General features: G+C 51.3%; 2 protein-coding genes across 2 annotated transcripts; both read right to left on the minus strand.

Moving 5' to 3' along the window:
* Nucleotides 1-6940: 6940 nt before the first annotated feature.
* HRG_10026 (DDE superfamily endonuclease domain-containing protein) lies at nucleotides 6941-7443 on the minus strand (the record flags this gene model as incomplete). The annotated part of the gene is made up of 4 exons (XM_044868497.1): nucleotides 6941-6967; nucleotides 7017-7263; nucleotides 7340-7356; nucleotides 7411-7443. The coding sequence occupies 4 exons, from the start codon at nucleotides 7441-7443 to the stop codon at nucleotides 6941-6943; spliced, it is 324 nt and encodes a 107-aa protein (XP_044716494.1).
* A 5716-nt stretch (nucleotides 7444-13159) lies between these two features.
* HRG_10027 (ATP-dependent DNA helicase PIF1) lies at nucleotides 13160-14763 on the minus strand (the record flags this gene model as incomplete). The annotated part of the gene is made up of 8 exons (XM_044868498.1): nucleotides 13160-13283; nucleotides 13350-13397; nucleotides 13470-13663; nucleotides 13808-13859; nucleotides 13920-14145; nucleotides 14206-14439; nucleotides 14502-14539; nucleotides 14732-14763. The coding sequence occupies 8 exons, from the start codon at nucleotides 14761-14763 to the stop codon at nucleotides 13160-13162; spliced, it is 948 nt and encodes a 315-aa protein (XP_044716495.1).
* Nucleotides 14764-15165: the final 402 nt, after the last annotated feature.

Genomic DNA, 15165 nt, shown 5'->3' on the forward strand with positions numbered 1-15165 from the left:
TTGGGCCCAAGAGCCCAATAGAACGGGGACAAATGGGGATCGCCGGAGTCGCGTCCCTTTCTTTGGAAAGTGAACCATTGACTCTTTAATCGGACACCTGTGGACTTTAAACTTGGACTACGCTAGATGCAATGCTACAGAAGCAGAGGCCGTTGGTCACGTTAGGTTGTCACCCATAATATACATCCTACATACAGAGGAAACGAGCGCATGGCTGCCTAACATTCCTAATATGGGGGGTTGCCCGTGCCGTTCGACTAGCAAATCACCGCCTCTCAAAGTCCGGAAGGCGGCGCGGCGGCCCCCACATCCTCCGGAGGTAGTGGGGCACATTGACCCACAAATTCGGAGGTTCATTCGGTAGGGGCGGTCGGGGCTGGGCTCTGTACTGGCTCTTGCCCGTAGGTCGGTAGGCGACATCTGTGGGATAGTGATGCATGAGGCGCGTATCTGACGAATGATAGATTCCTCCATCGTACGATGTCCCTAGATTTAGACTGAAGCGTGCTCGATGGCCATCTTTGGGGAATTGGGGCTAGCTACCCCGGGTGGGCAAAGAGCTCCAGCTACATGGCTCATATAGCTACCTTCTTCGCCTGCGTACCAGTCGGCAATTCTAGCTCTGATACAGACCTTTCGAAGAGCCCCCTCCTCGTGAGGTGGAAATGCCTTTGTTAAGAACACAGGTAGGAGCGGCCTAGATGCGGCTACAATGTGGACGCCTGCATGTTCTTGCATACATAAGGAGTGTAGGGCTGCATCTACAGCCGTGACGTGATGGGCTAGACTCTGCGGGAAAAGTGGGCTGTGCGTCAATGCTACTTCGTATCTGCGACTTGCTCGTAGCGTTCCCTGAAGGAGATAGTATAAGCGAGTCACATGTTGGTGCCTAGATGCACAAGCTGCCGTAGCGCACCTGCATACACGGATCAGCCTTACCTCACTGTCACCTTGTTGTCTGTGGATTCTCCGTCCCGTGAGCAGGTCCGCCTTCAGTTAAGGCTCAGGAGGAGCTAGTCCTGGATTGTGCAATTCCTGCCTCCCCCACTCTCCACATCAGCCTCATTGCCCCGTCAGGTCAAGAACCAGGCTGCTGGCAATCGTCCCGCAACTAGATGGGTGAAAATTATGACACACAAAGAGCTCCTATCAGATGGTGTAGATTGTAAGCATGCGATACAGTAATGCAGCGTGATGGAAAGCAGCAGAGCGCAAGTACTTCGGCTCTACTAGGGACAGCGGATGGAGCAAGCCCTATGCCCTATAGAGATACACCATTGGCGCCTTTACCTATACGAGACATAGATCGTGAGCCTATTAACAGTTAGTGTGCAGCTGAGCGATAGAAACCGTTTCAACGTTATAAGAAGGGGCGAGACAGGACAAGAACGGTCTACTAGCATATTTAACTTTAAGCAGGAGCTTAGAACGACTTTTGTAGCACTGAATCCACTATGAGAATATCCAAGCGTTTGATGGTCGCTCTTGCTTAAAAACAAAAATCTGAACGTGGACGTTGTGGCTGCTAGAGAGCGCCCGACGATTTCGTCCCACCAGGATTCGATCGATTTGGTCGTTAAACTCAAAATACAGCCTTGCAAAGTCACTCTCATCAAAAGCTTGCCCTCCAATGGAAAATCCAGGCCCGCTGAAGACCAACTTCAGGCCCGAGGCACCATCGCCACCTGGAATCCCATTCAGAAGGTCAGCTAGCGATTTCGTCTGCAAACCCTGCCGTGGAGACCATGTGGAATATCTCGTAGTTGTCCCGTGGATTTCTCCCACACTATACGTATATATCATGGTTCCAACTTCGCATGGATTCCGTAGAGCAGCCTGAATCTGGTCAAGCGGCATGATTGAGTTAGGGAGCAGATGCGTTGCCGAAGCACAAGAGTTGCATTGCTGCAGTCGCGTTGTGTTCGTGGCAAGCACAGGAAAGTTCTTCCACCCATAAATCTTCTGATCGCATCTGTAGAATAGACACGTCATCAACCGAGATATTCTGCATCATGTTAGCTTTACATCTCGACAAGATAAACTTAGGTCCTTACTCAGCCTTGTGATGCGGATACGTGAATGAGATCGAAGAAGATGCATTCCCAGACCAGTAGACCAAGCCTCGTCCGTGTGCTTCCAGGAACGTAGCTGCGAGCTGCACATAAGCGTGACGATGATCTTGCGAAGAAAGCATCTCATCGCCATCTCGCTCGCTTGTCGTCCTGAGAGTCCGGATAAATGTCGTTACATCATAAGTAAATAGCATAGCATGGGCACGGCTTAGGTCACCGTAGCCCAGAAGCGATAACAATTCTCTGTAGCTGGGGATAGAATATGCCATGATCTTTGGGCACAACAATACCTAAGGTATAGCTCGGGGAAGTGATAGCTATAAATATTGCGCCATTGTTGCGCATAAACCAGGCAAAACAAACGGCATCCACTAAGAGCTTTTGCGATGAACACATGCCCATAGAAGAACGTAACACCGAGGCGCTCAAAACGCAGTCATTTGCGAGATCATTCGAGCCTCAACGCAACATGGTGTACGTATTATCTTATAGTGACTGCCTCTTATACCCACCCACTCATCCTGTATGCATCTTTGAACGGAACGGGCTTGGAGGCGGGGAAACAGGATTTCTGCCTTGGGGGCTACAGAAATCGGGGGGAGGCAGCCATCATCTCTTCACCCGCTCGGCTTACAGGGATGTCTACACCATCTTCTCCAGCGGATTTGCCTCCATCAACTTCACAGGGGTCGGCTCATCCGCGATTGGTTCACCCATGAGCGGCGACAGTGATTCGATACCCGCGCACTCGGAGGCTCGCCGGTTTCGACCTCGATTTTTCCACTTTGTCTGCCTTCGGCTCTTATCCAACGGAGAACAGCGGCTCCTAGTCCGCTTAAGCCAGCTCTCATAGGTCATAGTCTACAGGCGCCGGCGGTGTCGGCCATTTTATCTGTAGCAACTCGAAGCCTCCGGCGGAAAAACCCGCGTAGTAGTTCTCAGTGTGAGATAGAAGCGTCGCGGTGCCCGGACGTAGCTGTCGCTCGGATCACCGCAACTAAGACGCCGCGTCTTGCACTTCCACTAAGGAGGCGACATACTTACTTGACGATACACGATATTGGATGTAGACTAATAATTCTCAATGTATTCAAAGGTCTTGTACTATACTTCGAGCTCGACACAGTCATCCACCTGAGTCATTTCCCAGTCATCCATAGCAAGGGGGGTTGCGGGACTGAAGGCAGACGTAGCCCCATCAGACACATTTGTGGCGTCAGCCAATCCCGGATTCTAGAGCACGAAGCTTTAGCTTTTGATGAAGAAGATTGAGACTTCACGTACCTCCCTGTTCCGGGAGAGCTCGCGCGCTCCCCTTCTCGAATTCTCGGTTTCCTCTTCAAGCATTCTTATCTTCTCCTCACAGTCACAAATTCGGCCTTTGAGCGACTTTGTTTGTTCTTGAAGACGTCGTAGCTCTGCTTCCAGCTGATACGATCGTCGTGTTACCTTCAAGACGACCTGGCTCCACTGATAGTGGATAGCTCGCCAACTGTTGTCCGAGTCTGAGCCAGATGTCCCAAGTTCAATGACAAGACCTCGAACGTTGGAACGTGGGTCAGAGCTGCCCCTTCTGTCGTCATGTCTTTCCCGACGGAGCGAGGCGTCAAGGTGCGGGTCAAGCGAGTCTGTCCGGCTCTGCCTGGCTGGGCGTAGGGGGGGCAAATGCATGTCGGACATGGCTGAGCGGCCAGTATCTACTGACATGTAGATAAGGACACGAGTTGAAGGTGAGTGCATGAAAGATCTGGCAGCAGAGACTGTATTATATAGTCTACACTCTTGGTGCAAAACATTTAACCGACACTCGTACCACACCCGGCGCTTAAAGATGGAGTGACAAGTTTTGAAGCGGAATTGACAAACACTCCGTCAGCTGTTGGCTGTGAGACTGGTCCGGTTATGGGAATGGAGGCGGCTCGGTCGAGAGTCGTAACGCCGGATGACAGGCCCCACTTGAGCGCCGCTTCTGTAGTTGGTTCAGTCGAAACGATGCTGCTGCTTGGAAAGGATTGGGGGGCCGGGCTGGAGGAGGAAGAGGTGCCCTCGGCGGATGTGGTGCCATCTAAGGAACCGCTTGTCGAGGTTGTCCCCTTACGCGGAGGGAAGCTCGTGGTGGTTGAAGTAAACGCCGTGGGTACGGTCTCGATCACGATCCGATTAGATCTCGTTTGGGTGACTACGACAATGCTTGTCTGGAGAACCTCTAGTAGACATCCGACCTGTCCTTGCATGTCTAGAGTTATGGCCGGGTTCGCTTTCCCTCCCGAGATTGATGCATGAATGCAGTGCGGAGTAAGTCCCGCGCATTGCCTTCCCTTAATTAGAGACAGTTGCTTGGGTAAGAGGGATATGCGTACCAGATTGCATATGCATCCCCGTTAGGGACCTCCTCAGGTACAGTAAAGGTGGCAAATCGTTGGCCGCCGCATTCAATTGTAGTAAAGTTATAGTGAATCGGTAGGAAAGAAGGGTCGGCAAACTGCAAGGATGCCTCGCATCTTGTCTGGGCTGGCGCCTTGATACTAAGCCATGATCAGTCTGTGGATACGTGCAGTGGCGAGTAGAGGACCAACACAGTTGATAGCTCAGACTGCCCCGCCTTAAGGGTGGTGAGAGGAGATGTAAGGCATATGGTATGGAAGGCCTTGGCCTGCCAAAGTAGACTCGCGGCGACGGCAATCAACCGATTAACTCGCATCATTTTTTTGCTGTCTGCTTGTGTCTCTCGGGTGGATGTAGTGTGTTGTCCTGCGTGATCAATATGTCCAGCCTGTCGTTCTTGTACTCCAGACAAGCTGCCGCATCCCACCGTGGCCCAGCTAAAGTTGAGAAGAAATATGCTAAATTTAACCACCCGTCGGCGCTTATAGCTACTCCTCTTTCATTCTTGCCCTCTTAATCTCATTTTCTTCTTAATTTAGGTGCTCGCAGTCCTTATTAAGAGCGAGACGGAGCATTTACTGCCACATTCTTCACAAATCTCTCCAAGTTCATCAAGCAAATCTACACACGAAATCTTTCATCATGGATCACTCCTCTTCTGGCACCAACGGATCTCGTGGCGACCCGCAAGTTGTCCATCGGCGTGGGAGAAGTCCGGTAGCAGAGGTTCCTCAGTTAGACCACGATTCCTCCACCGTTCCCTCGAGTTCCCCGTCTACAACGTCTTCGGAACCCCCAGCACCTAGCCAGTCGGCGTTAAACCCCCAAGCCTCGTGTTTCGACTTTGATGGCATTTCCACTCAAAACGACGTGCTGTTCAACAGCAATTTGTGGGCGTATGGTTCGCCCTTCCAGTGCTGCACGACTACCAATGACGACATCAAATGGTGAGTTCGGCAGTATACCGTGATTGCATAGCAGCTTAATGACATGAAAAAGGATGATGCATAGCATATCATCCCGTCTAGACGCCCTGGAGCTTGCTGTATCGACGGCGAATATACAAGTCGCGTACGTGCAAGACGGGGTCAGTGAGGTGCTCAGGCTATTTCAAACAACCGAAGACATGACGAGGGAGATGGAAGACCTCAAGAGAAGCCTGAAAGAGTTATTGAAGTCGTTTATGCTTTTTTCCTGGGGGGGGGAAGGTATCGAAGACATTGATGTGCAATCGTCCCACTCGGCATAGCAAGCCTGACCACAAGCAGCGGTCGAGTGCTTGATGTAAAAGGGATTTGTGTATATTAAAGTGTCCATGTACAAGATCAACTGTGGCAATATACTCAATTGTGTACCTTGTAGTACGTTCATGTCCGCTTTGGTGAATAAAGTGAGAGAAGGAATGAGGGCCTGCCACTGCTTCCGCAGTAGCACGGGAAACGGCTTGTGCCCTCTTCAATGCGCCGGAGTATTTGTAAGTGTACCTACGTTATTTACATATACGGCGTGGCTTTACCGACTGTTCGCAGCTTTTGGCGATTAAAGCAGTAGACTTCCGCACGCAAAAATAAAACGCTGTAATATACCATGCCCCACCCCCCTTTCGGTAACACCCACCTTTCGGTAGCGCAATTGAAAAATTCTCCACCAAAAGTCTACCATTTGAACTACATGAAATATGATCAGAACTTAACATTATAAACACAAAAAATATATCATTCCGTAGAGAAATGGACGCTCTTATATGTACCGGCGCTTTTTACCATTCGCCCGGATCTGGTGGTGACTGGAAGGGCTTCGGTGCCACCTTGACTTCAATCACTGAAGCTGTCTCCACCTCTGAGACCGCCTCCTCCTCTGTGTCAGAATTCAGCACAACGGCTATCTCTTGGCTTTTAATTTGGGAATGGCTTCCTCAGCCACCAAAGCTTCACTGAGAGTCATGAACCGTCTGTTCGGGTTCGAATTGCTCTCCTCTTCTTGCCTCTCTGCAGCCGGGCCACTTCTTCCTCTAGCTTCGCGATTCTGTTGCTGTGCTCGGCAAGCGTCTGTTCTTGGGCTTCAAAGCCTCTAGCTATCACGGCGTATCGTCTCCGGGTGCCAGGAGTCTTGTTCTTTCCGAAATCGCGAATCTGGCGGCTGTTTCTGGCGTATCATCAGAACCAAAAATGGCGCGGACTTTGGAGACGTCTCTACAATGTCCGCGTGAATTTCTGGATGCCGCAATGCCTTGGATCGTGAGATCGGCCAATTCCCAGTGACCCTCCAGCCGGACAATATATTCTTTGCCGTCATTCCAACCTCGCGCGCTTTAGCATATGCCCGTATAAAATTGACCTTATGAACAGGCGCAGAATCGGTCAAACAGGTCAATTTCTGAAGTTCTTTCCGGTAAGCTGCCTTGGAGGCATTGAATACACCGTTATCTAACGGCTGGAGGCCATGAGAGCAGTGGGCAGGAAGGTAACAGCAATAAACGTTGTTCAAAAGCATGTGGCCATCCATGCATCCTGGTCTCGGTTAACAGTAATTCCTACAGAGGTGGATAAAGAAACGCACCGTTGCATGACTTCCATGTCCATCTAATATGATCAGTCTAGCATCTGAGGCATCGGCTGGTCGCGTCTGGGGCAAATAGACCCTCTCAAGCCACTCAATAGCGATATGGTTGTCCGTCCATCCGTTGGGCGACGTTATGTAATGCCAGTCGGCTATTTTGCCGAATTCCGTCAAGAACCACTGTTTCTGAAGCTCTTTGCCCTTAAAGATAATGCCAGGGTAAGGACACGGCCGTCCGCGGTGATAGCTTCAATAAATGAGGTCCAGTTGCGGGACTGTGGCCCTTTCAGAAGGGCCTTCCGTTTTGGGTCTGCACTCCCAACCACAAGACTATCCAAACCTGGCAAAAAGAGTCTGGTTAGTAAAAGTAATGAAAGACAAGCCAAATACTCACCAAAGCCAGACATAATACCGCCTTCGTCAACATTCACGGTATTTTCTGGTTTAATCCATCCATACTCCTTTTCCCTGATATCGAAGAACCAGTGAACCGCCCGAGGCGTAAAAGCATTAAATCGGTTAGCTTCCTGACGTCTCCCACGCTTGTTCTTGATGTCCGGATGGCGATTGATGAATTTAGAGACCCAGTTGCGCCCCACTGTCCGCTCGTTGTTCAGTTGCTTTATAAGAGCCTCCACATGCGCGGATCTGACTGTGGCAGGAGCATAGCCGAGAGACTCTTGGCGGAGGATCCAAGAAACCAAGCGAGCTTCCTGAGACTTACTCAAGAGTTGACGAGGCTGGATCTGATCAGCCAGGGCTACCTGGCCTTTGAGTCTGTCGGAAATAGACTGCTGAGGTATGTCATACTTTTGGGCGGCGCGGTACTGCGACAAGCCGTTTTTTGTGACATCAATTATCGTATTAGCTATAATATCCTCCGTATAAATACTCCGAGGCCGCTTTAAGGTCATTTTGGTCATGTGGTGGAGGAATAACGAGAAGAATCATCGTCAGGAGGCGGAAGGAGATTAGGGGGTTGGATGGTAATTTCGCGTGCAAGGTACGCACAGGCCGCAGACCCCTGTACAAACATTCAACCATCGAAAAGTAGAATTCAATCAATCCACTATCTACTCCAAGTGACGGCTTGTGAATATCTTCAAAGCTGGCTGGAATCCGTGTAAGTGAAATTGATGGTTTTTGGTGGGGATATTTTCTAATGCGCTACCGAAAGGTGGGTGTTACCGAAAGGGGGGTGGGGCATGGTAAGCCATGTCGTTGGAGCTTTCGCCCACCTGAATTAGCTAGCACACGAGAAGGCCGATCTGCATAGAAATCGAATGAGCTTTAGTCTGAACATTGGGATGGTCGTACGATGAAGCAAGTCTATTATTCGTCCGATACGCGCCTCATGCATTACTGTCACAAGGATGCCGCCTACCGGCTCGGGCGCGGGAATCAGGTTAAGCCCGTGCCCCGATCGCCCATGGCGAAAGAACTCCCGAGTTTGTGGATCTATATGCCCCACTATGGCCGGAGGGTGTGGAGATCGCCGTGCCGCCCGGGCTACAGGACCGATATTTGCCAATCAACCGGCACGGGCACCCCCCGATAATGAGAGGGATCCAGCCATGAGGCAAGTATACGCGCTTATTACTTCTGCATGAATGGTCCTACCTCGGCCTGTTATAGCATTGCGTCCTACGACAGTGTAAATTTAGAGTCCGTAAATAAGTGTAGGATGGAAGAGGCTCTGTTGGGCTCGCGGGCCCACATCGATCGGCCCAAGCATTGGGACCCCCCTGTGTCGCGAGGAGTAACGACAACGATGATTCACGCCGTCGGCGCGTCTAGACCACGGCGACGATGGAGCGACAAGGCATTTTTCATTGAACTGTCATATATGATATTGTGCAGGCATCGTGCATAAGACTTTTGACCCCTTCTAGTACCAAAAGTAGAGTATTGACGTCACGTCTCTTTTCAATTTCGCAATCCACCCCATAGGAGCCAACACTTATCTGTCTGCATGAACTCGCAGGCATCGCGAGGTCCGTTGAAGTCTCCAAGGGATGGCCGTCGATACAGGCACTCGAATGCGTGTTGGCGCCACCAGAAACTGAGCAAGCCAATCGGACAACTGCCGCGCCTCTACTCCGCATTCAAGCTAGCACATAGGAACGGTGACAACTGCCAGATTCGGCCTTAGCTGGTCCCGACAAGCCGGAACGCACTAAGCATCAGCGTGCCGGTCTTGCTCTGAAATTGCCCCGCTAGCCACCTTGAGCCAGTAGCATGATGTCAGCGATAACTCGGCCACCAACGTAGACCTTTTGTCGTAGCAACACACCTAAACCCGAGAATATGGAACCGCCACAATATTGCCTATGGCCTGGGGAAGCCCTGCCTGAGAACACTGATCAAAGCTGGCCGGGCATGGCCGGAGAGCCCGCGATAACCCAGGGGCCGTAGAAAACACTTTTTTGGTATATCAGCTAGGTTACGACCCCAAGTGGCGCATTGCAGCTCAGGCTTTCCCAAGACCTGTGGCTCCTCCGGTATGCAGCTTGATGTCAAGCTGATGAGAATACGAGAACGGTCTACCCCCTTGCTGCCGAGGTGTTTAACAGATCACCCAAGGATTGCGATATCATGCCACATATTTGGTCCCAGCATTTTAAACATATGGACAGTGGCGAACGCGAAGATGAGAAAATCAGGAAATTACTCCGCCTGATGAGCAAATCTACTGTCAACATGTAGAAAACGATATTTGGTTAGCCAAAGAGCCCAAATGATGTTACATTGCGAACCGCACCGAAAAACATCACTCTTAATGGCATTGATGGTCCACGTTCTGTAACGTGAATCCGCCTAGCCTCTGGGGACTTATAACTCCGCGAATTCTGCTTGTAAATCCATTCTCACTCCTCCGGCCTACTCAGTAGTGGCAGTCAACTGAACTTCAGCCACGGACACTCCGATTTTCCGTACTTGCCAAATTCGGTTCAGTCCCAATATCGTTGACGTAAGATTTGACCATGTTTCCTATCCTCTCCACCTCAGAGACGTCAAGAGATCCTCCCGCTGCAATTGCTCTTCTGACTAAACTTGTGAATGCCTCGCACAGGCAGATGACCCTGCTGGGAATTTCGTTGAGTGCTCCAACAACGAGTTGCTGAAGGGCCTTATCGTCGATACGTGATGTGTTCTTGCTGCTTCGTAGTTAGCATCTGCGTGACAACATTGATGAGGGGGCCGACCTACACGACCGCCTCGGCGGCATCAGAGTATAAAATATGCTGACACCCTCACCGGAGGTGGGGAGGGTGTAATACAGTCCGAAGGATGTATCTCTATGACATGATGCTCGTACCTCTGGGTCTGGCTATGCGCTGGCGCACCATGAAGCGGTTTGTGCATGACAATGACGAGCTTTGGCCCTCCGTGCACTATAGCGACGTCATCAAGAAAAGCGAGGTTGGAACAGTGGTTGGCGAAGTTGTTGTTGTTTGCGCCGATGCTCGTCGCGAACTTTCATCAGAACACCTGCTAATCTGTTAGGGCTTATAGAGCCTCAAGCAAGAATAACATGATGGAGCTCTACTTGCCATCAGGTAGCTTCTCATAGTGGAGAGATGCCCGTTCAAAAGGCGTATCGATCATTAGGCCCTCCAATGTCTTGACCCTGGAGACTGCAACGTAGCTAAGCCCAGTCTGGAAGTCACGTTCAGACAGATCGGTCACCATTTTGTCAACTGTGATGCTCTGTGACTTATGAACCGTGATGGCATATGATGCCATGAGTGGGAACTGCGTTCGGGTACTGGCGGACGCCCCAAGAAAGAAGTCTCGCTTCACTGGGAGTATGGGCACCACCTCGCGCCCATCATCCGTGGTTAGATACGATGGCCCGGTATACTTATCCATCACCATCATAATGACACATGGCGGGTCACGGTGCGTATCAGCGCCAGGCGCCCAACCGATGTCATATACTGTCCCTTGGGCCCCATTGACTAGGCCTGTTGGATGCCAGATGTTCTGGGTTAGCATGAGACGAGCACCAATACATACCGGAAACTGGCCAGCCAGGTTGCCAGCTTGTTCCGACGTTGCCTTGTCAGCACCGTTACCAATGTTCTTCGCCATGACTTGGATTGCTGGACGCTTGAGACGGACGAGATGCTCGTAGTTGTACTCGCTAACACGAGCTTTCTTGCTATAGATACGAAGAGCAGCATCAAACGAATCTACGTCTCGCTGGCCTAGCTTGGCCTGCACACGCTGGCTCAGAAGTTTCCATGACTCTATGGATAGCTCTAGGCCACGTAATTCGTCAAGTGCAAGACGAAAGCTAGCCTGGTCGTCGCCCTGTTGCCGCTGGACCTTTGCAAGAAGACAGTGTGGTTAAACGCCCTATATGCGATCTGGCCAGAGACCTCGTGCAGGTCTTTGAGTGGTCCATCAAAGTAGAGGGTTTGTTCGCAATCGGCGGGAGCTGGAAGAAGTCACCAACGAGGATGATGCTTATGCCGCCAAAGAATTCGGCTGCTCTAGCAGGAAAGACTTGGCGGAGGCGTTTGTCGATCCACGAAAGTTGACGCAGACCTAGCATGCTTTTCTCATCAATCACGAGATACCTAACGTCCCGTAGCTTCTTCTGAAGAGCATTAGCATCTGCTGGGGAGAGCTCTGTAAACGCCCTATCAACAGGTAGCCGGAGCAGAGAGTGTAGTGTTGTCCCCATTATCTGGTTGCTTGCAACCCCAGTGGGCGCAGCTCTCCAGATTGGACTGGGCCGGTTCCTGGCAAGCTTCTGAAGATGTGAAGATAGGACTTTGATCAGATAGGACTTGCCCGTCCCGCCACCACCGTCAACATGGAGTAGAATCTGCTCCTCGCTCGCATTGGAAGTGTCCGACTATTGTATCGTAAACTATCCGCTGCTCTGCGTTGAGCGTATCGCGGGCCTCTGAAGGCAGGTCTTCAACATCCATATAGAGAGGATTCTGCGCAATGCGCTGGCGCCAATAATCGCCCTGAACGATCCCTGGATCAGCGTAGAGACCGACGTGGGTGTCCAATCGTATTGATATCGATATCCCGTCTACCCAGGAGATCTACCATCTCTTGGCTTGGTGGGCAGTCGGGAAGCTGGCGGGCAAGCTCAAGCCAGTCCTCCTCCAGAAGGTCAGGCTCGTGAAATTCTTCCTCGAACTCATCCGGATCCGGTCGACGGTCTTCGGCATTAGGTGTGCCATAGTAATCATCAGGGTGCTGGTGGTTCGCAAAACAGAATTCGGCGGCAGATGCATACGAGTCATACTCTACACCGTTGATCTTGCGTAGTTCGACGGGATCGCAATGAGGGTGAGCAAGCATTAGCTTTACCCGACAAAAATCATCGTATTGGTGATGCTGCGGATTCGACTTGTACCGCGGAAAGTAGTATAGCACTCGAGGCTTAGCTTGACGACTCCAACGTGTCCACTTTCTCCCATCCCTCTTGCTTGTATTCCAGTTGGCTAGGAAGTCAAGGTAAGTGAGTTCTTCGTGAAGGGCAGGGCGAGAAAGATACTTCTCATATATCCCAACGACCTCAGCGTCGTCATCATGATCACCCTGGAGGCGAAGCGACCGGCCCTGTTGCTCGTAGGGACGGCAATCGACGGCTCTTACAACACGAGTACCTTCCTGGAGCTCGCAGTTGAGTAACACATGGCAGATCTCTTGGCCCGAGAAGTCCCTCTCAGCAAGCAGCTTGTTCATTAGACGCGAGGCAAAAGAAAGAAGTGGATTCTGGTGGGAGACATAGGGCAAGATTTGCTGCCCCAGGCTTGCATAACTGTCGGTCCGCTTCTCCATCTTACTGCAATACTTGGCTGCGTAATTAATGACGGCTTGAAGGCTGGTGCAGGGGGAGATATCAATGTTGGCTAACCAGCCAAGACTGAGACACCGGTTGTAGTGGTTCATAAGGCTATCATTCCTGGCCGCCTCGAAGGAGAAATAGGAGTGTCCTTGGCGTCGAACAACGTCAGCCGTATCTCTCGCATCCCGGGGGAAGAAAAAGCGGCAAGAAATCTCGTCTGAACCCTTCTTCTTTCGTAGGCAGTATGTCTCACTGCAATGGTGGCGTTGGCAGCGATTCAGAATTTGTGAGAGCCATTGGAACGTCAAGGGATGCTGCACCGGATTCACAGCCAAGGGTTACCCTCTCCTTGCTGTTGGACTCGGGCTGGCTCAGGATTGAATGCTGTGACGTGGAAACTCCAGACGCGGGCGAACTCTTTGCGCACATGCTCCCTTTCCAAGTCAACACTGGGGGCACCATCCATCCAGTATAGGCCGTGGCAATGGCTACTTCCACGACCCTGCCACTCATACCTGTTCCAAAAATCAGTGACATTGAATTTCTGCTTGAGAACGATATCTCTGAATAAACCAAACCGCCTGTGGAAGTGCCAGGCTGCAATATGTGGGTTGTCACGGAGAAGTTTGCTAGACATCCCCATTCGTTGTTGCTCGGGCAACTCCTGCCAGTCTTGAAACTGGGGCAAATGCTGATAGAGGCTCCTCCAGTGTAAGTCTGCCGGGCTGAATGTAATAAAAGCACCTGGACAGCGAAGGTTGTAGGCGTAAGACTCGAGCTCTCGGCGCTTTCGGTACCAATACGGGCGCGTCCCGCGAAGCTGTGCTGTCTGGCGGTTGATAGAGTTGAGCAACTGCTGGGCTTCTGCAGATTCAGGGTTCTGGAAAGCCTCAAGTAGATCATCTCGCGTTAGTAGGCCCTGCCGTTGTTGGTGTTGCTTGACGAAGTAGCTGCTTTTCGCTCGTGCCTGTACTCGCATCAGCGTGTTGAAAACCACAAACCGGAAAGTGGGATGGCAGGCAAATCTGCCATCATGCCATCGAAGGGCATGCTGTATGTAGTCCGCATATTTGATAGGCCGTAACCTTGGCTCGATGAAATCAGCTTGACCGCGAGGAAATAGTGTCGGAAAGGCTAGGGACAGGAGTGCCTGTGACTGGTTGAATTCGTTTATCGGTGTTCTCCGAATATCTGGCATTTCAAGCTGATGTTGTGTCGCTGGTCGTGCAGGGGGTGGTGCGTCGTGCTCGTCGCCAAGAACGTGCGAGTGCAATGCTTCCATCTCTGTATCCTCTGGTAGTAGATCTGGCACTGCAGACTGATCAACCTCATCTGCCTCAATGTCGTCATTCTCGATGTCACCCAAATTACCTGCCAGAGGATCGGAGACTTCCACAATAGCAACCTGATCAAGTACATCGCCATCTTCGGGTAGCACTGACATCCGCTTCTGGCAGACAGTAATATCCCGGTAGCCCGGGTGGTTATGAGACAGGAAGTCCAGCCACTGCTGAAGACAACGACGGCGCACGCGGAACTGGCGTCTGAATTGGCGGTTAAGGTGGGCATGTTCACCCGCATTCGGAGGACGTAGCAAGATAACATCTAATTCAGGCGGTAAAAGGGGAAGTTGTCGATACACCTTGCCAACATCGCGGAGAAAGTGCACAATATGGCCACGATATTTGTATTGCTGCCCTCGAACCTGCATGACGTTCACGAACACATGAACTGGAGCAATTAGCATCTCTTCCACTTTCGTCAATTGGGGAGGAACGCAGGATTGAGCCAAAATCCAACTGATTTTCGGCTGAAAAAACAAAGGCTCATCCTCCTTTTGTTCTTGTCCTTGGTCACGCAACGCTTGCAAATGTCATCCTTCAAGCCCATGTCAAACCATGTCTCCTGACAGCGAGCGCAGTGTTCCATTCGGTCGTTTTCCAGCTCCGTCCAGAATTTCTCCAGGAGCTCCTTATCCCTATCAGACAACGGGCAATGGGACAGATCACCCATCCAGCCAGGGTCCGGAAGCTGGAAATCTCGACGTTCGATGGCCGACTGCTGGACAGGTGGGCGGAAATATCTTCCCCGGGCATGTCTCGGCCATATAGAAGGACTCGATACTGGAGATTCGATCGGCGCTCCAAGTCGTACGCCTTCTTGAGAAGCAGTCGAGGACCTGGTCGGGAAGGAATCGGCACCTGCGCGCCCGCTCCTCCTGTTGACGCGGCAATTGGTGTTCCCAATAGAATAGGTTCTTGTGAAATAATCGGTGTGCCCAGTTGCAAGTCTAATAATGGCAATCCTTGTCGACGTATTGGGGATAACCCA

The sequence above is a fragment of the Hirsutella rhossiliensis genome (genome assembly GCF_020360975.1).
Source record: "Hirsutella rhossiliensis strain HR02 chromosome Unknown scaffold00014, whole genome shotgun sequence".
Taxonomy (NCBI): Eukaryota; Fungi; Ascomycota; class Sordariomycetes; order Hypocreales; family Ophiocordycipitaceae; genus Hirsutella; species Hirsutella rhossiliensis.